At 41.5% G+C, this 25636-nt stretch overlaps 1 protein-coding gene across 1 annotated transcript; it reads right to left on the bottom strand.

The window, feature by feature from the left end:
- Positions 1 to 683: 683 nt before the first annotated feature.
- LOC149314602 (uncharacterized protein F54H12.2-like) lies at positions 684 to 1994 on the bottom strand. Its single transcript, XM_089523119.1, has one exon. It carries the CDS (start codon positions 1992 to 1994, stop codon positions 684 to 686), a length of 1311 nt encoding a protein of 436 aa, XP_089379245.1.
- Positions 1995 to 25636: the final 23642 nt, after the last annotated feature.

Genomic DNA, 25636 nt, shown 5'->3' with positions numbered 1-25636 from the left:
ATTTTTTAGAAAAAGAAATAGAAATAAAAGTCTTCTTTTTAAACTATTTGATAGTCTGTGAGTGTTTTTTTAAAATGAAAATAAAAGCCAGGACACAGATTATGTTTTAATAAAACCCTCTGAGGGGGTGTGTTTATTAGGAAATGCGGTGGTGAAATTCATTACAGGATACACATCCCTGAGTAGTCTGGAACATGTCTGAGACAAGCCCGGGCAAGTTCTTCTTCTTTTTCACAAACTGTACAACCATCTCATCGTTTTTTTCCAAATTGTGAGAATATAGGTCTTGAATATTTTTAAATGTCAGGCACTTGCCGCGCTGTTGCAGAAAAAACACACAATGATATCCACAAACCACAGAGTCTGGGGCTTGTACTGGATGACCCTGAAACACAGTTTTGTAGCCATTTTTTCTTAAAAAATTCATGATTGTTTTAGGAAACAGAGGGTGGTCTGGAGGGTGTCCGTAGGAGTCAAAAAATTCGCCATTTTTTTCTTCTGTCAAGTATATAGCAAGCCAATGTTCTCCTGGAAGGTTGTGAGGATGGGTGTTTATGACCAAGCTCAGGGGCCTTTGCAGCAGTTTCTTTCTGGGGAGCATGTCACAGGGGAAGACTCCATAGAAGCTCTTCCGAGTATAGGGGTCAGAAGTCAGTATGCGGGTTAACTGCAGGCTATCCATGTTACATATAATCAAACAAGACATTTCTTCGTTGATTTATTTCTATCACATTGTCAAAAACTCCATAAACAACCATATTGACCGTGGTTGGCAGGGGCCTGGCAAAACGCAGCTCTGCCCTCAGGTTTCCAGTTTTAATCAAAGAGTAGTGGTCACCTCCTTCTTGATCTGGAGTCAGGTCAAATGCAAAAAGTGTGTAACCTCTTGCATATTCTTCACGGTTAATTAAAAGAGACCTGTCTTTCATATGCTTGCCCGCCGTTTGTACCAAACTCATATACTCTCGCACACAGTTTCCCTCTTGAAAATCGGGCTGAAACGGTTTCATTGGATTCTGTTCTCCATCCAGGTAAAGGGCCGCAAAATTAATATCATAATGTTTAAAGTTAAACGGATTTTTGTTGTAAATACCGCTAAAGGCATCATTGTCCACCAGGCCTATAACCACCTGTTTAGGTAATTGTCCCAGAAACAGGTTCTCCTGATTAGAGACGCGGCTGCCTCTCGGGATGCTGAACACTTTCATACTCACACGATCCACAGGATATTTGGCATTGGAAGTCAACAGTCCTTCGGCGTGTCCCAGGCGGACACCAGGGGACACCCTCACCTTTTTGACAAAAAGGGAGGCTGATAGAATTTGCAGTTTGTACTGCCTGTCTGCAGCATCGCTCATTAAGCAGAAAGCATCTTTGTTGCGGGTGAGTTTAATTTTCACATCAACGCCATTTAGCAAAAGCTTTTCTTGAAAAAACAGGTCAGCATGGAGATGGCCCAGCAAGTCTATCTTTCTACTTGCAGCCGTCAGGGCTGCTCTTTTAACAAAACCTTCATTATCCCCATCCAGCTCAGCTGATTCATGCTCTCCAGCTGTATCTTTATAAAACAGGCCTGCAGAAAATTGAGTTGCTAGAGTGTCATCGCTGTAGTTTAACACAGATTCAATGAATGATCGGTAAGGATAACAGTTATTACTCTGGCTGACGAGACGATCTGCTATAGTAATATCAACCTGACTGAAAATGGAGGCTATTGGATAATTCACCAGCCCTACCTTGGCATCTTCTGCAAGGTTTGACCCATCTTCATTCACTATTTTACAGGTCAAATAGAGGAGCGTGTTGTTCAGATCCATATAGTCCTCACCATTCCCGGCAATGAAAAAGTCAAGTGGGGCAGATTCTGTAAGAGCAGTCAGTGGGGGAACCTCAATAAACACACTTCTCTCAATACTGGTCTGAGTAGGCCCAATGTGGAATAAATCTAATTCAGATTTAGTGCACTCTTCAGAGCCACAATGGATAAAGGCCATGATGCTGATTTAAAAGATGTCCCTCTTAGCCAGAGCCCTCTGTCGCTTTCGCACAGCTCTCCGCTTCTGAGTTTTCTTTTCTTGTGGGACTTTTCTTTTAAGGGGGTGGGGAGGGCCTGTCAGCCTCGCCTGTGATGCTTTTCTTTTTAACCCCTTCCTTCTTTTAATGTACATCAGGCCCGATCCTTCTTGCAGATTTGGAGGTGTCACTCTATTTAGAACTGCCTCAGTCACCTTGCCAGCAACATCTTTGGCAATATTACGAAAAGCTGTTTTTGCGTGAGGTTTAATAATGTCCAGGCCTCTTCTTAAAAGCGGAACAGCTTTTCGAAAAAGGCCTCTGAAAATCCCACCAAGCCCTGCCCCGTACATTTGGGGGACACCCTGATATCCAGGAAGGCCATTTCCAGCCTGGGCTCTGTAATAATTTCTGTAAAGGGCTGGGTCCCCATATGATTTTACGATCACCATTTTTTTTTTTTAAAGATGCAGAGTTCTCCTGGGCCGGAAGTGAAGCTTCACAATCACCTTTCCAAAGCGAAATGGGACTTTTTTGTTCTGATCTGTCTTTATCTCAACAGTGATGGTGTCAACATGGTGCTTGCTTACAGGAATGTAGTGAGGCTTGTCATAACAAATATTGACACGCTCATTATTCTGTCCTTGCACAGGTACGCAGCGTAGCAAAGGCACATAGACGTCCCCAACTATCTGGTGCTCCACAATATCTGTGTAAACATATAAACTGGTGAAACCCCCAGTGATGTCTGCTGCGAAAGGCAGGATTTTGACATGATGGTTGGGAAACAGCCCTAATATGTAGGATAATTCTGCACCAACCATCAGTGTGTATGTGCCATCTGTTTCAAGCCAAACCTTTCTGGACACTTGGTCATACCGCAGAACCACTTCTGGGGGATCATTGTGTGTTTTTATAAGGCTGTTCATGTGTGCAAGTAGTTCAGGGATACTTGAATAATAGCCCCCGTTGTAGAAGGTAACGCCACCGCCTTTTCCCGTTTGCAATTTCAAACCACACATCAGAAGTTACAGTGTTCCAACTATGAGGGTACTGTATCTCGGCCAGGCCTACCTCCCACTCCCCAGGAAGCTCCAGAGGTCTTGCGACAGAGATAGTAAAACTTGAGATCGTGTTCTCTGGAAAAACATCTGCACAGGCATTACTTGGAAGTACAACATAAAAGCTACCATCCCCCATTGTTCCACCTCTTCACCAGCAGCTATTACACAGGTTTGCCAACTTCAGAAGCAAGAACCCAACTGTTGAATTTGCTTGGCCATCCTAGCCATTTCACTAGGTAATGCTTCTTTCTACCCTTCCCTTTTGTAGCTAGAATTTTCTCAATCCTGTATACCTGGTCCTCTGCAGTGTTAATCTTTTGTAATTCTTCAGGATAAAAGCTGCCAACCACAGTTTCACCATCATAATCTTTCAGAAGAAACACAGGCCTTTCTGCTTTTCTGATGACATGGTCCACAATGAATACCTCTGTAGTAAAATTCTGTTCATAGCCCTTAGCAAATATTCCCTTGCTTTTAGAAATCCTAACGTGGTCTCCTTTTCTGAGCACTGGCACTTCCTGTTTTCTTTTGACAGGGGTCCCATAAACTGTTTTCCACACTGCTAGGTCATTGGAATCATTGACATCAACAGGCCTTGCTTTGATAGTACGGTGAAAACTATGATTATAACTTTTTATAAACAATGGGAGGGCATCAATATAGGTGAAGGTGTTATTGGCAGTGAAGTACCTCCACATTTTTGTTTTTAAAGTTCTGTTAAACCGCTCCACAACTGCAGCTTTAACTTCATTATTGGTGACAAAGTGATATACCCCATGTTGTTTTAAAAGGCTACTTACAGGCTTGTTTAAGAACTCGGAGCCACGATCTGTCTGTAACTTAACAGGTTTTCTGTTATTTTCTGAGAAAATAGTATTAAAGGCTCCTGACACTTCTCTACCTGACTTATCCTTCAGAGCCACAGCCCAGGCATATTTTGAAAGGATATCTATCACGGTTAAAATGTACTTGTAACCCCGATTATACTTAGAAAATTGTTGCATGTCAACTAAATCAGCCTGCCATTGAGAATCCACTTTCGATACAACAGTCTTGTTTCTTTTAAAACGGACCCTGGCTGGCCTATGTAGTGTATAACTGTCCTGTTTGGAAAGCCATCCAACAACCTCCCCCTTCCGGATGGTTTTGTTCTGCTTTTTGGCCTCTAGAAAGAGGGGATGAACACCGCCAAAGCTTCCAACTTCTTCAGGGTCGTAGTATATTTTCTTTAGGATTTTTTCATGTTCTGACATTTTGTCAGCTGCTGTAAATATGAACACGCAGGTATAGATCAAACCATTTTTATTGCAAATTACACAGAGCATATCTAATCTTCAGGCTTCAAGGAAACACATGAAACACAGGATATGTTTACATTCTGAGAGTTTCCGAACTGAAGATTCTTCACGTCACTTTCATGCACACCAGCCTCCTGTTGGCAAAAACATTTAACACATCTTTTAGTAAAAAACCTCTGCATGCAATGCACCCCCCACCTCTCTCTTTCTTTAAAAAAAAAACAGCCACTCAATACAAAAAACTCTTACCGGTAAGCTGTCATAACCTGCATCTGTCTTTTCAGAGTTGTCCCCCAAGGCAGCCTCCATCAGGTCATCAAGGAGTGATTGGTTAGCCGATCCAGCTGTGTCAGGCTCTCCCACCGAGCTCTCAATCTTCTGTGGGGCTGCTTTACTAAACACACTGCCATCTAGCTCTTCTGGATCAGAAATCAGAGGTCTTTCCCTCTTCGGGAAAAGTGCTTTCAGATCACAACCGCAATCACACTCTAGGTCAGATCCATTATCAAGGCCATCTATACTCCCGTCCGGCGAGCTCATGGTTTTAGCCCCAGCCTCTTGGCCTGCTGAAAAAACAAACACGGGGGAATCCTTCACGGTGGTCTTTTTCTTACCAGCACGGGTTTTCAGGTCTGCAGGAGTTAGCGAGAGAGGCTTCGTAAATTCTGCCCAGCCTTCCTTAAGCAAGGGTACCGGGGGTTTGGAAAAACCCATAGGCCCTGGCAGTAGCGGGGGGAAAGAGGTGAATCTAGGGGCGGCCTTCCTTGCAGGTTGCTTTTTTCTTGCTGCAGATGGCCTGGAAAAACCGCCAGAGCTTGGAATAGCGGTGGTTGACTCCATGCTGTCTTCTCTGAACATGTCTGGGCTTGCCCAAAGGCTTCCTGTAGCGTTGCTAAAACCGCCTTCTGATTGGCCCCTTTTAAATCATCATAGTCACATGAGACCCTTCAGACGCTCCACCTACAGGCGGGGTTTCATGCTGGGGTGGGGCCACAAGCGGGGGCGTGGCCGGATATCCGGGGAGGGCAGGACTTCCGGCAGAAGGCCGGATATCCGGGGAGGGCGGGACTTCCGGCAGGAGGCCGGATATCCGGTTAAGGCGGGACTTCCTGTTAAGGCGGGACTTCCGGGGCGGGGCACCTGTCAGTGGGCGGGGCTTATGAGTTTGACGAGAGGTGCCACCCTTTACTACTCAGGCCATTCCATAAAGTGGGAGTGATCACGGAAAAAGTCCTCTGGGAGGTTGCCGTCAATCTGGTCTTTGTGAACTGCAACAAATTCCTCCCAGATGATCTGAGGGTATGGGGTGGATTGTACGGAAGGAGGCGATCCCTTAAGTAGGTTGGGCCCAAGCCATGGAGGGCTTTAAAGGTAATGACCAACACCTTGTACTGTGCCTGGAAACTAATAGGCAGCCAGTGGAGTGATTTCAATATAGGTGTAATATGGTCACTCCTACTTGTTCATGTAATCAATCTAGCTGCCATATTCTGTACCAGTTGAAGTTTCTGGACTAGGCACAAGTGTAGCCCCATGTAGAGCACATTGCAAAAATCAAGTCTTGAGGTTACCAGCGCATGTACTACAGTTTCGAGGTCACCCCGTTCCAGGAAAGGGCGCAGCTGATGTATCAGCCGGAGCTGGTAACAGGCACTCTAGACCATCGCATTCACCTGATTCCTCATCTGAAGCGACGAGTCAAGAAGCACCCCTAAGCTGCGAACACAGTCCTTTGAGGGGAGCATGAACCCCTCTAGGACTGGAGGTTGTGGCCTGATACCTGGTTTGGGGGCCCCTACCATAAGTACTTCCGTTTTGTCTGGTTTCAGCTTGAGCTTGTTTTCCCTCATCCAGTCCATTACTGCTGCAAGACATTGATTGAGGGGAGAAATGCCATCTGTCATCATTGCTACTGACCAAGACATGGAGAAGTATATTTGGGTGTCATCAGCATACTGATAACACCCCTCTCCATGTCTACGAATGATTTCTCCTAGCGGCTTCATATAGATGTTGAATAACATCGGGGGCAGGATGGTGCCCTGAGGGACAGCAAAATTAAGCTCTGTTTTTGAAGAGCAACTGTCCCCGAGTGTCACCCTCTAGAAACTACATCCAAGGGTATTAAAAGAACTGGCAAATATCATCTCAGAGCCATTGACAATAATTTTTGAGAGCTCCTGGAGAACAAAAGTCCTAGCAGACTGGAGGAAGGCAAATGTCCCCATCTTCAAAAAGGTAAAAAAGGGGATCCCAACAATTGAATAGTCCAGTTAGTCTGACATCAATACCAGGAAAGATTCTAGAGCAGCTCACTAAACAGAGTCTGTGAATATTTAGAAGGAAATGCTATAATCACAAAAAATCAACATGGGTATCTGAAAAACAAGTCATACCAGACTAACCTTATCTCTTATTCTGATAAAATTACCAGTTTGGTAGATGAAATACCTTACATATCTGCTTATGGATATAGCACATCTTGATGATAGATGCAATCAGAAATAGCCCAGAAAATATCTTCTGAAAAATTCCATAATGAAAATTCTGGACCTGTTTATACTAAAGCATTATAATGATTTTATTCCAGTTTAACTGCCTCTTTTTTGTCCTATAGAATTCCAACTTAACTGCCTTAGGAAAGTTATTTTCTGGGACCTATTCACACTATAGAATTATAGCACTATCATTCCACTTTAACTGCCAGGGAATGTTAACATTTGCAGTTTATGGAGGGACATTTAGAATTCTCAGCAAGAGTGGTCCAGTGCCTCACCAAAGTACAAATCCCAGGATTCCATACAAAGGAACCATGGCAGTCAAAGTGGAACAATAGTGCTATAATTAGGTAGTGTGAATGGGCCCCTGTTTGTAAGCTATAGCTGTCAGTCATAGAACTACACTTTGTCTTCTGCCTTCTTACTCTTCTCTCTGCTGTTCTCCATTTTCAAAACTTGGAGATGCCTGTGGGAGATTAAAAAATTAGCCAATAGAAAACTAATGCCTTTCTCTAATTCTAAAGAGGTTCTGAGAATTTAGGATTAGCTTTCTTCACTTTGATTCTAAGGTGGGCCAAATACCTCCAGAGTAATACTATTCACTTCAGTTCTATGTTTTTATCCATCTTTCATCCACAATTTTTGCACAGCTCTAGCAAGTACATACTTCCAAAGAGTCTTACTAACATTTTAAAGACGAGCAGATTTATTATGGGATAAGCTTTTGTAGCCTAAAGCCGTGTGATGAAGTGAACTCAAGGCCATGAAAGCTTATCCCAGAAAACCATCTGCTTGCTGTTTCCAATTATATGTTAACTTTTCTTGTATTTTCAAACACTGATACTGAGATTTTTGCAACATGTGATTTACCTCTAATCAGTTAATCCATTAATTGACTGAAAGACAAATATTTATCAGCTAAAATTTTCCCATTCTACTTATTATTATTGATTTTGTAATAGTACTAGCATGTGCAGGCTTTTTGTACCAACCAAGGGAATCTAAAGGTTAAAGGGGCCCCAATGAGCTCAAACAACCTGAAAATAAAATGTCAATGTCCACGAGATACAGAATGTTGAAAGATGTTTCCTTAGGACATGATGTGAGCCAGCTAGAAAAATGAAAAATGAAAACTCTTTGTGTTGATCTCTCCAATTCTAGTCACGAAGCACTGCTGTTCATCCACATAGCTCAACTGAGTCTGAAGAGATAATGAAGGGCCTACAGTTCATACTGTTTGGGGGTTCCTTACCTTTTCATTAACTATCTTTATTATCTGCAGTTAACCTTGTTTATCTAAAACTGACTATATTAATCAACAGCAGCATAACCCCCCCCCCCCAAAAGGGAGGTGAGTGGGAACATGTACTGTAATGGTGACTGGGGTACTTTATCAATAGATTCCTGCATGGTCCCTTCTAACGTTATGATTCTATGACTGCCTCTATGGCTCTTAGAACATTATAAAAAGAAAGTTTGTCACAAAATACACACAGACCATTGCCTGCAACCCTCATCCATTTTTTCCTAAAGTCCACAACAACAAGTAAACAGCCTAGTCTGGCATGGCAGGTTTATTGTCCTTAGGGAGGTGCCGTGTGCAGGGTGGGAGTTTATATTTGCAGTTTATTGCCTGATTGAGTGTGTAATAAAAATAGCCTAAACCCGATTCAGGTCATTAGCATTTGTTAATATAGGAGATTTCACAACTTGACATAGCCTGGGCAAAACATCTGAGAGAGAATTGCTGTGGCTGCCTGCACTGCAGGAGCTTGGAAGGAAGGGAAGGGGGAATGGATAAATTAAAAATGACATCCACCCTAACCGTCATCACATTATTAAAGCGCTCTCCATCTGATCCCAAATGCCACATGGATGGGTCAATTTGCAGATTGCCGTGGACATCCTAATGTTCATGTAGGCACTTCAAGACAAGCTGTCATAAATAGTTAAGTTGCCCTGGGAGCAGCGCCAAAGTGCATTTCAGTGATGGCTGCAGAGATGCCTGTTGAAGTGTGGGGAGGAAGGGGGGGGGGGTCAGCAAGTACCACATTAGAAGCCCTCTGAGTTATTGTGCAAATGGAGTGTGAAATTCTGGTCCATTGCTCTGCACTATAACTTTTTGTCTTGCTGATAATGATTAAGAGAAGTGCTGTTTGATTTGATGGTAGTGGGTGAAAGGGAAGGGTGTGAAAACCACAACACTCTCCCTTTGACCTTCAGGAAGCTCTTTCTGGGGTGGTCATGGAGTTTATACATTGCTCAGCAGTTAGTCAGCTCTTGGAGGTGGAGACAGATTTAGAAAGCAATGATGGCAGAAAATGGGAGCGCTAAAGCAAGAAAGTGTGCCAGGCATCTATTGAATATGTAAAGAATAATTTGAGTCTCACCATTAAAGGTAATGAGGGGAAGTGATTGCATTCTAATTCAGGCAAAGCAACTAAGCATCTTTTTCCAGACATGCCAGTGCCTATGAATCTACAATTCTCTTCTAACAACCACGAAATGGAATGAGGGAGGGTGTAGGAACATGCTAATGAAGAAACAGGAGTAAGTAGACAAGTGCTACCTCCTCTGAGTATCAGGTAAATTGATGTTGGGAGATTCCTGTTTGACTTTTTGACTGCTGCTGTGTGAGGTCCCTCAGGTTGTATCTGCACTGCAGAAATCATACAATTTGACACTGCTTTAACTTGCATGGCTCACAGCTATAGAATTCTGGGGTTTGTAGTTTTGGGAGATATTTAGACTTCTCTGTTAGAGATCTCTGGTGCTACATCGACTACAAATCTCAGAATTCCATAGCACTGAGAAACTGGAGTTAAACTGTTGTCAAACTTCATTATTTGTGCAGTGTATATGCAGCCTAAAAGCTCTACATTGTCCCTCATGCTGTTCAACTCCTACATGAAACTTCAGGGGAAAATTATTTAGAGTTTTGGGTACAGTGGCATCAGTATGCTGATGACACCAAACTCTTTCTCCTTTCTACTTAACTTCATGGAAGCTCCAGCTCAGCCAAAGGGCAGATAAAGGAAGAGGGATTCAGCCTGTATTGAAAGAGGTTAGACTTCTCCTGAAGAGGCAGGTTCACAGTTTGGATGTACCTGTAGGCCCAGTCTTGAGCTTGGAGGCAAGGGTTTTAAAATGGACAGAAGTGTTTTTACAAATAGTATGCCCAAAGTGCCCATTTCTGGAGATGCTGGATCTGGCCATGGTGACACATACTTTAGTTACATGCTGTTTGGATTACTGTAAAATGCTGTATGGGGTATGTGGGGTTGCTTTTGAACAGTATTTGGAAGCTTTGGCTAGTATAAAGAATACAAAAAATGAATACAAAGTGCCCATTTCTGGAGATGTTGGATCTGGCCATGGTGATGCATACCTTAGTTACATGTTGTTTGGATTATTATAACATTCTGCGAGTGGGGCTGCCTTTGAAGAGTGTTCAGAAGCTTTGGCTAATGCAAAGAGTTGTAGTTGGAGTGTTAACTGGGGCTGGTTACAGGGACCACACAACTCCCCAACACAACACTTCCACTGGCTGTCAGTTCCAGCCACAATACCAAGTCCTGGTTATGATTAATAAAGCCCTATATGGCTTATGCCTGAGCTGTTTGACAAATTGTGTCTTGCCCATCATCCTCAGTTATGGCTGGTGGCAATATAAGGTAAGGTTTTCTTGGTGACTGCCTTGAAGCTCTGAAACATCCTTCCCAGGGAGAGCAAAATGGCCTGCTTATTACTGCCCTTCTATTGGTAGGCTATGATGATGATGATGATGATGATGATGATGATCATGATGACGACAGGTTTTGGAACATAAAGTTTTTAAGAAAAGAGGCCAAGTTTCTATATTAGCTACTTAGCTGAGTATACTCAAGTAAGTACAGTCGGCCCTTCTTATACACGGATTTTTTATACATAGTTTCAAGCATCCATGGTTTGAAAATGTTCAAAAAAAGTATAAATTTCAAATATCAAACATTGACTTTCCATTTTTTAGAAGGGACACAATTTTGCTATGTCATTATATTCAATGGGACTTGAGCATACACAGATTTTTGTTATACACGGGAGATCTTGGAACCAAACCCCAGCGTATAACAAGGGTCCACTGTAATACCTTCTGGTCTGATCCCCCCAATCCTACTTTGCCAGGCAGCATAGGTCTGCTTTGAGCAAAGCAGGTCAATTGGGCCACAGCATACTGATTCCAGGAGCAGGGTGGAAATGTGACTATGCCCCAGTTGACATGAGAACAGACCTCTGTTGCTCACAGCAGCTGCTGCCTGGTTTAAAAAAAAAAAAAAAGGATCAGAGGACCTTTACAATGACGACAATAGCATCACAATTGCGAATACTTAGGGAGCATAAATATGAGTCACAATTCTAATTCATAATTCTAACCATAATCATAATCCTAGGTTATATATTCATAACTGCAACAATACATCCCAGCCAGGGCTTTTAAGAGGATGCTGTATTGTTTTAAATGCACACTTTTTAATTGTTTATCTTATTTTCAACGCATGTTTTAAATTGTTCAAATATTATGAATATTAATTGAATAGTATTTATGAGGAGTAAATGTTGATCTTCTGTAGGTTTTTAGTTATATTGGACTTGTTTCAATTGGTAAACTGCCATGAATCAATCCCAGCTTTATGGACAAAGCAGTTTATAAATAAAGATGCTGCTGATGCTGATTTTGATGTTACCATGCACATAAATCTATCAGAGGGGAAGGGATCTTCTGGCCTACAGATCTAGATCTGACTCATGAGGCATCCAGCAAAGAGTCCTCCCTACCCTGAAGCACCATCCCTCCCTAAGCCACTTGCCCTCTAAAATTCTCCCTGCCCTCTTTTAGATGAGGATTAGGAGCATCCTGTGGAACTGCTGATCAGCTATAACACATGGAAACTGCCTTGCCCCTCATTCTCCCCACTGGGAAGCCAAGGAACATCTGAAAGAAAGTATTCAACAAGGTTTAACAGCACCAAAGCTAAATTTTATTTGGGATTCAGCCATGGGCCTTTTGTACATGCAACCAAGGAAGCTTTGCACTCCCTTGTTTTCCTACAACTGGAAAAGAACAACAAGAGCAAACCTGGAATCTCTTAGCTAGGAATGACACAAACTTAGCTGTGGCATCTGAGCAGGCTCCTCATCCTTTTTATATGGGTAGGGAACTGCAAAACAATTTTCCTGACAGAAAGGCTTGGGTGAAAAAAACTGTACCTGATATTTTATCCAGGGCACTCAGTCCTGTGAAAGGGAGCCATGCCCTTTGATGCTACCATCTCACAGAATATTATGAAGAGAGAAATCCATTCCCCAGCACAAAGTTCTTGATTGCCTCTGATCTAGAATAAAAGGCAATAGCTTCAGGTATTTTAGGAATTGCAGTATACACATGTCAGGCAAGTCATTTTTCAGTTGTCCTCAGAGTTTTGTGAACATAACATGTACATTTTTCTGGGAAGAGACAAAAATAAATATTCTAGTACCCTCAGTGCAGTGAGATTGTGTTATGTTCATAAGATTCAGAACCAGGCCATAATGTTCACCATTTGTGGAACAGCTGGTTCTACCTTAATATTTATTATAAATCTATGCTTGTCTCATTCTTGTGCACAAGAACAAGAAAATACAGTTATTCCCCTCTGTGAGATGGAAAGACATTACCTTACCTTTATTTGGTATAAGTTCTCCTTTTGAGGAGAATGTTGTTGTTTGTTGTGCAGCTTGTGCAAGTACACAAAACTATGATGGTTGTGATAGTTAATTCCTTAAAATTGCAGTGTTCTTCATCAATGTCTTTTAGTCTTTCCTCTCAATTTACTAGTCGCTCTGTATCTGCTGTGTGTGTGCTTCGCTTCACAAAAGGAAAAAAATGTCATTTTGTGCAGAGCCATTTTTTGTTCTAATTATATATGAGACAAGGAACACTTTGCTTTGGGATGTAGTTTACATAATTCAGAAGGCTCATCCAAAAGTGAAGCACTCTGTGTCTCATTCTTCCACTGGGAAGTGACAATTCTTATGGAAGTTGGTCATTTGTCAGCAAGTTGTCTTGATCTGTCAAGGCAGCCTTTTTTTTTTTTTCTGAGAAAGAGAAATTTTCTGAATATTCTTCTCATCCCTATTGTACCCTTGGATAATGTTCAAGGTTTAACAACAACCACAATTTATATCTCCATCTTTCTCCTAATACTCAAGATAGATTACAAATTATTAAAACCAAACTGGATTAAGAGCATACAAAAACATCAGCAAAACACACACAGAGACAAAACACACTTGTTATTCTGTGCTTTCAAGTTGTTTTTGACATATAGCAACTCTAAGGTGAACCAATCACAAATTTTCTTGGTAGGAGCTGATCAGGAGGGCTTCTTTTCTCACTGAATGAGTGTGATTAGCCCAAGTGGGTTTCCACTGCAACCTGGCCTTGCGGAGTCCTAGTTCAACACTCAGACCACTACACCATATAATAATAATAATAATAATAATAATAATAATAATAATAATAATAATAATAATGATTTATTTATAGCCCGCCCAATCACAAGGAATCCAGGCGGGTTACAACAGTAAAAATAAAGATAATAAAATAAAATACAATACAATAAATAAAATACAATAAAATTAAAGAGAGTGAAGTGAGTACATTCACAGTTAGGCCTGATGGAAGTTGGGCCTCTCTTTTTCACTCCCTCCCAGGCCTGATGATGATGTCATGGAGGGAGGGCTCTTCTTCTTGAGGCAAGGATTTTATTTTAATTAATTTTAATTTAATTCTTCTCATTAAATTTAAGAGAAGAATTGGTGGACAGAGTGACATAAGTCACAGTAAATGGGGAGTAGAACTAGGTAGGGAAGGCCTGCTGGAAGAGATCCGTCTTAAGAGCCTTCTTAAAGGCTGTAAGAGTAGAAATGTCACGGATCTCCTTCGGCAGGTCATTCCATAGCTTCGGAGCTGCGATGGAAAAGGCCCTCTGGGTGACTGAAGTTAGCCTACATTTTATTGGCTGAAGTAGATTCTTCCCCGAGGACCTTAGAGTGCGGGACGGACAGTATGGAAGTAGGCGATCTCTTAAGTATTCTGGACCCAAGCCATGTAGGGCTTTGAAGGTAATCACCAACACCTTGTACCTTGCCCGGAAACTAATTGGCAGCCAGTGAAGGGATTTCAAAACCGGTGTTATGTGATCGGTACGACGAGTACCTGTAATTAACCTGGCTGCCATATTTTGTACAAGTTGAAGTTTCTGAACTTGGCACAAGGGTAGCCCCATGTAGAGCGCATTACAGAAGTCCAATCGAGAGGTGACCAGCGCATGTACAACTGTTTCAAGGTCTCCCTGCTCCAGGAAGGGGCGCAGCTGGCGTATCAGCCGAAGCTGATAACAAGTGCTCCTGACTGTCGCATCTACCTGAGCTGTCAGGTGAAGCGACGAGTCAAGGAGCACCCCTAAGCTGCGGACAGAGTCTTTCAGGGGAAGTGTGACCCCATCCAGAACTGGCTGACATAATTCCATACCTGGGCTTGGGTTTCCTATAACAAGTACCTCCGTCTTACCTGGATTCAGCTTGAGTCGGTTTTCCCTCATCCAGTCCATTACCGCCCCAAGACAGGCATTCAGAGGAGAGATGCCATCCATAGACACTGCATCAGTTTGAGACATAGAGAAATATATTTGGGTGTCATCAGCGTACTGATAACATCCTGCCCCATGTCTCCGGATGATTTTTCCCAGCGGCTTCATGTAAATGTTAAACAGCATAGGAGACAATATTGCGCCCTGGGGTACACCAAATTTTATCTCTCTTTTAGAAGAGCAACTGTCTCCTAGCGCCACCATCTGGAATCTGCCTGAAAGGTAGGACCGGAACCACTGTAGAACAGTGCCTCCGATACCTAACTCTCTCAGGCGTTCTAGAAGGATACCATGGTCGATGGTATCGAAGGCCGCTGAGAGGTCTAAGAGCACCAGCAGGGTCACACTTCCCCTGTCAATGCCTAGACGGAGATCATCAACTAAGGCGACCAAGGCCGTCTCAACTCCGTATCCTGCCCTGAATCCGGTTTGAAATGGGTCCAGATAATCAGCTTCATCCAAGACTGCCTGTAGTTGATTGGCGACCGCCCTCTCGATCACCTTGCTCAAGAATGGCAACAACGAGACTGGCCTATAGTTATTTCTATCCAGAGGGTCCAGGGAGGGCTTTTTTAAGAGTGGTCTGACCACTGCCTCCTTAAGACAAGAAGGCAGGGTACCCTCCCTGAAGGATGCATTGATTATATTTTTCAGCATCAGCTTGACTATATCACCCCCCTGGACAGCCAGCCAGGATGGGCAAGGGTCAAGAGGGCAAGTCGTTTTTTTCAGACTACTAAGGAGCTTGTCCATATTGACTCCCATATATGTGTGCTTTATTAAAAATAATTAATAAAAATAATTAATCTACAAAGTTAAAACCATTTAAACTTCATTAAAAGACAAAATATTAAAACAATCAACAAAACAATATAGCATTAGCCCATCACAGCCAGTTCCTAAAGGGTTCACAAAATAGGAAAGTTTTCACGGAAGGAGAGCAAGGAGAAAGTCATCCTAGCCAACCTAGGGAGACAGTCTCAAAGTCTGGGACAGCCACTGAGAAATCCCTCTCCATGGTTCCTACCAAATGTTCCTACTGGGAAAGTAGTGGGCCAAAGGAATAGTCCAGAGTCCAGTCCAAAGGTCACACAATACCAGTCAGTCAGTCACAGCAAAGGGCAGAGGCAAGAGCGTAGTCACAGAGGTCAGATAACCAGAGCCATGAATCAAAGACCAAGGAACACAGGGATAACAAGGCTGCAAAACTAGTTGTTGGTTGCAAACAACCTCTGCAGCTGGAGGTCTCTGCTTCTCTCAGCTGAAATCCATTAGTTCTCCTCTGGGCTTCTAGCCTGGACTCCTTGATCTGTCTTCACTCTGCAGGTCCTAGCACCTGCAGCCTAGAATCCATAGGCCCGATTTAGATTGGCCTTTGTGCTGCCCCCATCACATGCTAGGGGTTGGCCGAGGTCGCACCATCCATACCGGCCTCACCCCTAGCACATGATGAGGGCATCAAAATGGCAGTGCCCTGTACACATGGGCGCCGCCATTTTGACGCGATGGATACGTAGTGTCTGCATGTCCCGTCGCATTTGCGATGTCACAAGTGCACCATTTGTGCACTCGGGCATTGCAAATGCAACGCAAAAGGAACCCACTTTTTGCAGGTTCTTTTTCTGCCACCAGGAAGCCTTGCTGTTTGGCAGCTGAGGCTTCCCGCTGGCGGAAATGGAGGCGGCAGCAGATCACTCTTTTTGGGCGGTCTGCATCCTGCCATAGAGTCTGTTTCTTCCTCTGCAACTTCCTGAACCTGCTCTGGGACTGCTGATCCTGGCAGACCCAGATCTGCCCCTGTCTCAGGCTCCTCCATGTCTTCAGAGTCTGAGTCCTCTGACTGTGCCTCTAAGTCAGGCCCAGGGCAGTCCATGATATTTTCCCGAAGAGTTTCAGACTTGAACTGGCTCAAATAGAGGGATATGGTTTTCAATTAGACTGGATCTGAGCTGTATAGGGCTTTATAAGTTATCACCAGAACTTTGAATTCTGTCTGGAAACAAACAACAAGGGTTTTGTACTCTTCCTGTAGCCAGCCTGAGATAATAATTGTCTACAGCCATTTTGGCTCAACTGAAGTGTCTACAGGTTGAGTCTCCCTTATTTGGAATTTCAAAATATGCCAAAATGCCAAATTTTCCCCATGGGAGCCTGAGATATAGATCCTTTTGTTTTCTGATGGTTCAGTGTGTACAAACTTTGTTTCATGCACACAATTATTAAAAATTTTGTGCACAAAATTATCTTCAGGCAATGTGCATAAGATATACATAAAATATGAATAAATTTAATGTTAAAATTTGGGTCCCATCTCCAAGGTATCTGATTAGGTATAAACAAATGTTCCAAAAGCAAAAAGCTCTGAAATAATAATAATTATTATTGGTTCTAAGTGTTTTGGGTAAGGGAGAGTCAACCTGTACTGAAGTTTCCTGAGCAAACATGAAAAAATATGTAATATTTTATACTGTGTAATCACCAGATGATGCAATCCAAGAATGGTTATGGCTATCCAGTACTTCAGCTCAAGATCCTTTTAGCTAGAAAACCCAATTGGTTAGCCATAGAACAACCTGTATGCAAAGTGTCTGCTCTGTCACTGATCATAGGCGAATATGCAGGGAAGTTATTCTCTATTTATGTCTCTTCTCTCTTACTTAGGGGAATGACAGGCTGGAAAAATTAACTACTAAGTCAAGAACCAAACTTTACCAACAGATGGAAGGAAAAAATTCCCCAGGAACACATCTTTCTCATAAGATGAGCTGCAGTCCTCTCTCCTCACCATCATCTTCCAATTTTCTTTTCCTGGGACTGGGATTTTTCAAGGTTGTTGACATGCAAAAGTAGGCTTTGTGCACATAATGGACAGCCTCACTATCCACTGTCACTGCTGCAGATTTCAGAATGCTTCCTGAAGTCTTTCATAGGGCTTGGACTTAGTTCACCCACAACAGCACAAAGCAGCCCAGTTGTAAGTGAAACCAGTTAAAACCTGGGCCCCATTCCCACTTGGCAGATAAAACGGCTTATATTGGCGCGATTCTGAGTTGGATTATTTTCTGAGTCTAATTCGAATTTTTTCCATCGTTTCCATTAGGAAAGGGGGCAAATTACCTCGATTTATTTAGACCCTGTTTTTGTTCCCATTTATTTTAAATCGCTGTATTTTAAAGCGGAGTAATTTGCTCCCCGTTCCCATTTGTGTCTGCAAGCTGTCAATCAAGCGCATAGGCTTCAGATGTCACAAGTGTCGTCACCTGATTCGAAACACTTTGACATGGTTTATTTTGCTCCCCGTTCCCATTTCTGTTTGTTTGTTGTTGGTGTTTTTTGGGCAGCCAATGAATAGCAGCTGCATCTGAGGCTCATCTGTGTCTCCCCAGATTCCCTTTGGGAAAGAGAGAAGAGAAGCCTCTATTCCCCCTCAGATCCCTGGGCATCCAGGCTCTTCTGTCTCTCCCCAGATTCCCTTTGGGAAAGAGAAGAGAAGCCTCTATCCCCCTCAGATCCCTAGGCGTCCAGGCTCTTCTGTGTCTCCCCAGATTCCCTTTGGGAAAGAGAGAAGAGGAGCCTCTAATCACCCCAAATCCCTTTGCCTGCCCCATTGCTCCCTGGTCTGTCTGGGGGCGATCAAGCAGGCATGTACTTTAAATAGTTTTAAATGGTGTTCAATGGCTCTCCTCACACATCGGTCTATGAATGTGGAGCAGAGGGGAGGTTGCAGGGGGAGTAATGTGTTTACTGCATTTGGAGCTCAACGTAGCATGATTGCCTTACCCTGCTTCCCAATCCACTGGGGAAAAGGCTATGCAAATGAAAGAAAATGGTGCCGGATATGCAGAAAGAGAACAAAGAGGGTGACACCCCCAGGCCAGCCCCTTGAGCACTGCTCCTCCCATCTCCAGGTTCCCAAATCAGACACCCTTTCGTTCCCATTCATTTGCCCTGAATCAGACTCCGGAGGCACAGGAAAATTAGCTGAAAAACCACTATTTTTTAAAACCGTTTTATTGACCTAAAATTCGGATTTTTCAGAATAATTCAATTCAGATTCGAATCTCAATGGAAACGATATTGGAGCAATGCAGGTCGAATGTGCGCTGTAATGGAAACGATGCACCCATGATTTGCGTCCTGATCCGCGTTATAGGCCAGTGGGAATGGCACCCTGGATTGGTAAGGAAACACAAACACAGCCAGATGCAAGAACAAAACTCAAATAAACCTCATATATCTATGGATTTGCTCAGTTCAGGAGTGGTCATTGAGAGGCTCTCCAGATGTTGTTGGACTATAGCTCCCAGTTTTCTCCAACACTGTCCAGTTAGTCCTAATCTAGAACACGTCTATGGAAATCAGTGGGATTTCTTGTTTTGACTGCTAATTCTCATTCATTTAATTAGGTCTATAAGAGTAATGCTAGATTTAGCCTTTTAGCTTCAATTAACATCTGGATGAACAAAACTTGTGCTTTTGTGAGTTTGAAGAACCTCAGCATCAAACAAGAAATTAAGAACAATGTGTACTTCCTGGTATTAACATGTTTTCCTTCTGATAATGGGATTTCCCTCCTTTAGAAATTTTAGGAACCAACAAGAAAACAAAGCATCCTAAATATGATATTCAGGGGTGAGGAAAACTGTGTGCTTTGACAAGAGGCAGCCTTTTACTACTTGAGCAACACCAGAAATGGTGCGTGTGAGAGAGGGGAGGAAGACATTGTTCCCTCCAAATAAGAATTCTGCTCCTCCAAATAATTTTTTCTTCCGTCCCCAAATTTCCAGCACTGTAGTAACTTAAAACTTCAAATGAACATGCAAAGAAATGGGATAGGCAAAGTTATCGACTAGAAAGGTGTGGGATCTTGTAGCACCTTCGAGACTAAATGAAGGAAGGAAGCTTGTAGCATGAGCTTTCATAGAGTTCTGTCTGCTGCCTCAGATACATTGGGTGGAATGGAAGGTTGAAGGACAGACTTATATAAGCAGGTTTTGTGTGAGAATGCAAAACTTTGTGGCTATGGAGATGACATGACAAGTTCAGTTTTAATTATAATTGTCAAAGAACAAAATCCAGAAGATAGATGTTGCCTAAAGCCAAGGTGTGTAGGTACCCATGTAAATGAGTATTGAAATGTAGTGTGCAAATCAGAAAGGAGACTTGATGAACTGGCCAAGAGTTCCCTCATGAGCCAGTGTTATAATTTGTGTAGTGTGCCAGGAAAGTTGCCTTTGTTCAACCCACTGTTAATGGACTGGAGTTTGTGGATACATTCCAGTTCTTCTGTTTCTCTTTCCAATTTTCCTTTAAATATTTTTTTTTGGTTAAAGGACTGCTGTTCTGAGCTCTGTTGTTCAGAGTTTTTTTTTTAAAATGTATTCCCATTCCTAATGTCTGGGTTATGTCCATCTATCCTCTGGCAAAGAGACTGTCCTGTTTGCCCAATGTAGTGTTGAAGAGCATTGTTGACGTGGGACAAATAGTCATGTTAAAACAGAAGCATTTTAGATGTATATAATTTTCAGTGTCTTGCTTTTGTGAAAGCTAGAAATTTGGGGACTGAAGCAAAATTTCATGGGGGGAATTCTTATTTGAGAAGGCCCTCATTTGGCCTCCCCCAGCTACACCCCTGTAGAGCACATTTTCTAAGAATGGCTTAAGTGCATTATCTAGTTAAGGCTAGGCTATAAAATGGCACCTGCCATCTCATCTTCAAGTATTTAATGGTATATTAAGAATGACTAGGTTATAAAGAAGAATATCAGTAACTGAGAGATGGAAAAGCAATACATTAATAGTTGGGGCACTTCTGTGTAGTAGTTTAACATTCTTTTCTCTTTCTCTTCCAGAAAAAATTAGGCTGTTGTAAGCATAGTTTAATTAGAAAGTAAATCAGGTGTGAATTGTTTCTTCAGATACATTCACGGCAGTGTTTATTGAGGAGCTAATTATTAGGCAGATGCTTGAGGAGAACTTTTAGCGTAGATGCTTCACATTGTAATAAAAGCTGGACACATGGAGCATCTAAATTTAGGAGAGCTCTATAGAGTGTCTGTATTTTCAGGCACTGATCTATAGTTCAGATTATTTTAAACTAGGAACTAGCTCAGCCCTTCATCATCTCTGTGAATAGGTTAGATCTAAGAATACAAATTCATTCTATTGACTTTAGAATCTTTGCAGCCACAAAATGTTTCCATTCATGATCAGTATGTCATACCAGTCAGTGCTTGGAGAAGCTGGTTGTGATATCTGGAGGATTCTGGCAGTCCAAAAGAGTAACTATTCTGAGTTCTGATATTATTGACCTAAATGCAACTTGTAGTCCCAACTACAGTAGACCCACTGAATGCTAAGTCAGCAATTATAGAGATCCCACTGATTCTATAGTAATCTCCTCAATGTGATCTGGAAGAAAAGAGAAACTCTTTCACTTCTACATTATTAAAGGAAGCAAGCACAGGGACAACATGTGTTTTATTTTGTTTTGTGTTTGCATGCAAAAGGTTCTCTGTTCTCAACAGTATGGAGAATGTGTGATGTGTGTGGCTCTCAAGATGTTGGATTACAACTCCATGATCTCCTCCTATTGATTATGCTGACTAGGACAGATGGGAGATTTAATCTGACAACACCTGAAGTGCTGTATGTTTCCCAGGCTGATAGCTAATGATAGGTTCCATCGGTCTCCAAACTGTGCACTTCAACTCCCAGAATCCCAGACTATTGGCCAACATGGTTGAGGCTTCAGGGAGCTGAAGTCCAAAATCTCTTAAAGTGCACAGTTTGGGGACCACTGGGTTAGACCATAAGTACAAAGTCATTGTAACCAGGCTGGTCAGTGGATAATAATGGGCAAGATGGACAGACAATTTGATCTGTCAGCTTCAGAATGGAAGTACTGTAGCTCAGTAGCAAAGCACAAAATTCTTACTGAGAAGGCCACAGTTTATATCCCTCACATCTTCAGCTGACAGGATCAGCTAACAGGGATGTGGAGGCTTTCTGTCTAAAAGCAGCTGCTTGACAGTCAGAATAGACAATACTGGGGTATATGGAAGGAAAGTCTAGAAAATCTGCAACTGTTGATGAATTCTACTCTTGATAGCCCATATTATAAAGATGCAGGCAATTATCTATCTCTTATGGTATACCTGTAAACTATAGCTCACTTGGACTGCAGAAATTAATCAGCTTGACCCCCCCTTTAACTTCCATGGCTCAATGATATAGAAATCTGGGATTTGTAGTTTCATGGGGCACTGAGCTCTCTGACAGGGAAGACTAAATATCTCACAAAACTACAAATCCCAGAATTTCATAGCATTGGGGCATGGCAATTAAAGTGGGATCAAGTGGCTTTATTTTTGCAGTATGGATGCACTCTTGGAAAAGTTAAAAGGGTTATGTAGGAAAGTCACATGAACAATCTCTTCCCTTTGCCAGCAATAAACACTGGAGAGAAGATAAATAGTATTTCCTGCAAAGTTAATTTTATTTGGACTCATGTTCCTTTAAAGTGATGCCTGAGGAAATTCTTTAATCATAAAATCACTTGCAAAACAACAAAAACTACATTAGAAAAGGCTGACAGGTTTGCTTATTATTAAGGTTGTCTCAAAATGTCCTTATAATTTGAGTCTTTCTCTGTGCCATTAACCATTGTCTTTTCCACATAATAACTTTTATTCTTCCTTCAGGTTAAATTTACAAGGTGCTAGATTTCTTAGGGCTCTTTCACAGATTACCCAAAAAGCAGTAGCAAAAGCATATTTATTAACATGAGCACATGTAACTGACACCTGTACACATTCATCTGCCATGGGGTCATGTTATATTCATTAGATATACATATATAAAATGTTTATACCATAAAACATAAAGTGTGAATTTGCAGCTCTGATTCACTCTTTCAAAATTACTTCATTTTTTACATCTCATGTATTTTTTTTTAAAATCTAGAATATTCAAACTCTGGAAAATACACTTTTTGGATCCCAACTGTCCCTGCGGATCGAGGTGGGTTACAATAAAGGAAATAAAATATATAATACAATAAATCATAAAGTTTCACAATCCCTCAACCTTTCATTACAAATTCAAGAATAAAACAATCAAATTACTAATTCAAGTTAAAATTAGTTAAAACAGTTTTAAAAAATAGGCGGATGATAAAAATAGCTATGGGCAGATGGGATAGTCTTTTATTTTGGGAGGTCAGTCAGTCAGGGAAGGCTTGCCAGGTAGGGTTGCAACTGGCATATCAACATTTAGAATGTGGCCTATCAACATTCAGAAATCTACTTTTTGGATTTTAAAAGTTTTGTTTTAATATAAAAAAGCAGGAGAATCACCTCACAACTTCCTATATAGAAAACTTACAGATGGCAACATTTATTCAAATTTGAAAACTCACAGTCCAGATCATCTAGATCTATCTGCATTGCAGAAATAGTGTACTTTCACACCACTTTAACTGCCATGACTCAAAGCTATGGAATTTTGAGATTTGTAGTTTGAAGTGGCACCAGAGCTCTTTGACAGAAAAACCTAAGCATCTTTTAAAAAAAACCCTACAAATCCCAGAAATCCATTGCACTGAGCCATGGCAGTGAAAGTGGTGTCAAACTGCATAGGTATTATTATATAATTATGTGCTGCCCTTTTGATTTTTCATTTTACCTTTACATTTTATTTCTAAATGTTTTATGTAGCCCCAGAAGAAGGCAGTTGAAATATATACATAGTCTAAAATGCACTGGGATTTTTTTTAAAAAATTAAAATAAAATAAAAACCAATCATCTACTGAAAACTTGGAGGCATCTCTCCCCCCCAGATGCTTATCCATAGGCAACAACACCCCCTTTATTCAGTGTTCTATAAGCAGAATTATGGGGAAGCTCAAGAATAGGGATGGAAAGTACAGTCGCCCCTTCTAATGTGTGGATCTCAGATCCACGCCATTGAATATACACGGAGAGGCGACCTCCGCTACCTGCAATGGTGCACACACCCTTGTTGTGCACATGGGAACGTGCTCTATTTAAGCCTATGGGACTTGTGTGAGCCTCTGTTTTTGCAGGGTGGGAGGGGGTTCAGAACGGATCACCCGCAAAAATGCAGGGCCAACTATAAATTCAAAAATGGTCAAAAACATATTTTTCAACTATCAAGAAAGTCAGATGAGAAGAATACTGGAATGACAAGAATCTTTGCAGTTCGGGACTTATTCCGTGCAAAATTTGGACATGGTTGTTTTGGGCAGAAAACAGCATTTACTGTGCAGGAAACAGCATTTTCTGGCTGGAAAATATTGCTTCAACACAGAAATACTAATCTGTACAAAAAAAGGTTTTCTTCACAGAAAATAAAAAATGTCACTGGAGATTTGTTCTCTATCACACATACAAAACAATATTTTCTCACAGAAAACAGCATTTCTTACCAAAAAATTAAAATCTCTGCACTGAAATTTTATTTTTAATGATGTTCCATGCCAGAAAATGCTGTTTCCTGTGCAATATAACCACATACAGACTCTGAACAGAATAAATCAATAGCACTTGAAAAATATGTGGTTTTTGAAAACTTTCTTACAACTGGAAGAAAATTGTTAATTTACTCATTGCTACCTTTGAGAAGAAATTTAGGGAAAAATTACATCCATACATAACAGGGTTTTGGTGAACCACGATACACATCCATTTCAACAGCATTTGGCTTGGTGGGTACACAGACAATACTTGAAATGTATATTTCCAGTGAAAATGGGCTGATTCAGATTTTGTCTCCTAATTCCTGTACTTGATTTCAGGGCTATTTTGAACTGTCTCTTCTCACTGTTATTGTCTGTGGAATCACAACTACTAATTTCTTTCTTCCTTTCTCTCAGCAGCTGCATGTTCTTGCTAGCTGGGTTTTAAGTTTCAATTTTTACACAAACAGATCTGTTCTGTTGTTTATACTAGTCATCTCATCTTGGAAGCTAGCCTTCATAGTTGGAAGTGACTGCAAGGGCCACCTAATCCAATCCCCTGCCATGCCGAAATAGACAAGACAAGCTGTAGGTACATTTCAGAATTAATTCAGTTTGACACTGGTTTAACTGCCATGGCTCAATGCTATGGAGTTATGGGGATTTGGAGTTCCATGAGATATTTCACTTGTCGGTCAGAGAGCTCTGGTGCTACAACAAACTACAAATCCCAGGATTGAAGCCATGACCATTAAAGTGATGTCAAACTGAATTAATTCTGCAGTGTGACAGCAGTCTAAGACACAAAAGTAGGTTGGAATAGAATCATTCCCCTTCCGGTGCACTTTCTCTTGCACCTGTAACACAAGGGTCTACCTGTATGACATAATAAACGCCCACTGGGGTTTGGCTGTGAAATGTCAGAGAATGGGAAGTGGCTGAATTGGCAACTGTATTTCCCAGTCCAAGATAGCACCAGCAGCTGAAAACTTGGGTGAAGAAAGACTCATGAGGAGTCAAGTGAAGGTTTCCTGTGAGCAAAACCCTGCTCATGAATAGGTCTTTCACCAAAATGCTAGGTCTTAGGCACTCATATATATATAAGCCTCACTTCTGCATATTGGAGGTTTCTAGAAGCAATATTTCATTTTGGCTTTAGCCCTTGTCCATCTCTTTCCCGACCCTTTAAGCCTAAATCCAATTGCTAGTCACTACTACTACTGTAGACTCCTTGAGTCAACTGCAGCCTGGTTACTAAGCATAGCCTTGGATTACATGAATGAACATTTTTTTGGTTATTTTTTAAAAAAATAATTTTTAGCCTGAACAATCTAATTTACAACCAGAATAATATAAATCAATGATGAAGAAATAGAAAGTAGCAAAAGAGAAAAAAAAAGAAAGATAATGAAAGCATACAACTAATATACAGTAGAGCTATGACCCTCCCCCCACATACAGACTGTAATGAAAATTAAAGGGAAAAACATTCTACATTACAAATCCAACTAAATAAACTTGCTAAAATGACTAATAACCATAACCACAGATGATTACATCTTTAGATTTCTTATTGATCAAAAACCCATAAATGGTTTCCAATTTTTCAAAGTC

Source organism: Sceloporus occidentalis, unplaced genomic scaffold (assembly GCF_023333645.1).
Source record: "Sceloporus occidentalis isolate IW3139 unplaced genomic scaffold, rSceOcc1.0.p SCAF_4, whole genome shotgun sequence".
Classification (NCBI taxonomy): domain Eukaryota; kingdom Metazoa; phylum Chordata; class Lepidosauria; order Squamata; family Phrynosomatidae; genus Sceloporus; species Sceloporus occidentalis.
The sequence above is the reverse complement of the archived record's forward strand: the minus strand, read 5'-3'. Positions and strand labels throughout refer to the sequence as shown.

What these genes read in the sequence shown, in the direction of transcription:
- LOC149314602 (XM_089523119.1), bottom strand. Translation starts at nt 1,994, where the DNA reads ATGGCCTTTATCCATTGTGGCTCTGAAGAGTGCACTAAATCTGAATTA.